At 33.8% G+C, this 2,156-nt stretch overlaps 1 protein-coding gene across 1 annotated transcript; it reads right to left on the bottom strand.

The window, feature by feature from the left end:
• Positions 1-65: 65 nt before the first annotated feature.
• On the bottom strand, positions 66-2,108 carry LOC105315854 (scavenger receptor cysteine-rich domain superfamily protein-like; the record flags this gene model as incomplete). The annotated part of the gene is made up of 10 exons (XM_011410615.1): positions 66-248; positions 293-463; positions 513-674; positions 721-885; positions 930-1,088; positions 1,147-1,320; positions 1,365-1,532; positions 1,587-1,754; positions 1,806-1,994; positions 2,050-2,108. Coding segments are annotated over 10 exons (1,598 nt in total), but the record flags the coding sequence as incomplete, so codon positions are not given.
• Positions 2,109-2,156: the final 48 nt, after the last annotated feature.

Below are 2,156 nucleotides of genomic sequence, written 5' to 3'. Positions count from 1 at the left end.
CTTCTTTGTCACAAATATCTGTTTAATTACATTAAATTTCAAATACTAACAATAAATTTCTGTACTTCCAGTGTCATTGTATTGACAATCTACTCCACCTCGTTTCTGATTAAACCAATAATTTGCATATGATGAAGGTGAGTATTTTGAACAGCTACTTAGTTTATTCTCAGTTCCAGTACACACATATCTATAACCAACTCTTTCATTCTTACCACTCCAGTTAGTATCAGTAATTGCAACAGACCCTACAATAGATCACATACAATAGATGATATAATATTATACTTACAAGTATCATAATATCCTAATTGCCTGCAAACAACTTTAGCATTATTATAATTCCAGTAGTATCTTGCATCAATTGTCATCCATATACCATCAGTACATATCTCTACTCTTCCTTCATTATCTCCTCCTCCATCAGTTAAGCGAATTGTTCCATTGCTACAATTTACTACACCTGCAGCAATAATTATAGATATATTCATTGAATATCATATCAAATTTACTTGAACATATAAATCCAAATGCTGTATCACAGTGATAATTGTAAGTATTATTGGAGCAATAATCTAGTGAATTTTCATTTCCACTGCATGAAAATCGAACTACCACCATTGGAGCAACATTGTTATTTGAACCAAACAATGAATTATATGAATATGAAGCCCCTTTAATGATAAAAGTTGTTACATAATCTTTATCTAATAGACTTACAGTTGTTATCTTGATAACCCAACTGTCTGCACACAACATTTGGTAAAATTGACCACCAATCACACACAAAAATCCACACTCCATTAAAACAAATTAATAAATCTCCTTCAGCATTAGACTGTCCCCCATACAACTTGATTTCACCATGAGTGCAATTAGTTGTATCTGCACAATAATTATTTTGTAATTTAATAAAGTGGATCCCTTACTGTAACATTTGATGCCAACAGTGCGTCCATAATAGCAATTATCATTATGGTAATTACTACAAGATGTCAAGCTAGTCTCTGATCCAGTACACTGAATATTCCATAAAATTTGTTGATAATCTCCATCCCCAAATTTAGAATATCTAAACACTGATCCCTCTAAAAGTAAAGATTATCATTGCAACGTTATTTTGTTATTTATAACAGTAGATTATACCAACTGCATCTTGGCTGTATCCAAGCTGCTTACAAACAACTTTAGTTTCACTTCTATCCCAGTACCGACCACAAACAGCTCCCCATTCTCCATTGATGCAAACTTCCACTCTTCCTTCATCTGGTGTAGTACCATTAACCAATCTAACACTACCATTAATACAGTCAGTTAATACTATAATGGAAATGTGCATTATCAGTAGCAGAAATTAAATTAACCTCTCTCTGAACATTTCACACCAACATCAGTTGCGTGGCTAAGATAATATGGACTTGATGAGTAAGTACAATGTTCTAATCTATCTTCACTTCCAGTACATCCTAAATAATAAAACACTACTGGACCAGATCCTTGACCAAAGTAAGCATTCCAAATTATCAAAGCTCCTGCAGTCAATGAGACAATGTAATAATAAAGAATTAGATAATAGTCTATCATACGTGGTGTCTGATGACCAAGTCTTCTGCATACTACATGAGCATCTCTAACATCAAATCCATATCTACTAACAGTACCCCACACTCCATTACTGCAATACTCTACTCTCCCTTCCACTTTATTAGGACCATTAGGACCAACAAGACGCATACTGCCAGTAGAACAATTTCCTGTGTTTTAATTTTATGTTTAAATCAAAGCCTCTAAATAGACTATTATACCTGGTACAATGCTTCCTTTACAACTAACTCCAGATATCCTGTACACACTACGATAACTATAGTAACAGCTTGATGTAGACTTTAAGCAATCATTCAAACTTGACTCATTCCCAATGCATCTCCAGTTGTACAATGTTGGTATTCCATGTCCATATCCAAAAGAATTATAATAATAAACAGATTGTGCATCTATAAATATGTGCATAGTGTGTAAACCTCATGAGATCATTATAATCCACTGTACCTGTTGCTGGTAGACCTAATTGTCTACACACTACAAATGCTTCTTGATATCCCCAGCCACTATCACAAATACTAGTCCATGCTCCATCATTACACACTTCAACAGTT

Source organism: Amphimedon queenslandica, unplaced genomic scaffold (assembly GCF_000090795.2).
Source record: "Amphimedon queenslandica unplaced genomic scaffold, v1.1 AMPQUscaffold_7589_Cont20462, whole genome shotgun sequence".
Classification (NCBI taxonomy): domain Eukaryota; kingdom Metazoa; phylum Porifera; class Demospongiae; order Haplosclerida; family Niphatidae; genus Amphimedon; species Amphimedon queenslandica.
This window is presented reverse-complemented; position numbering and strand designations above follow the sequence as displayed.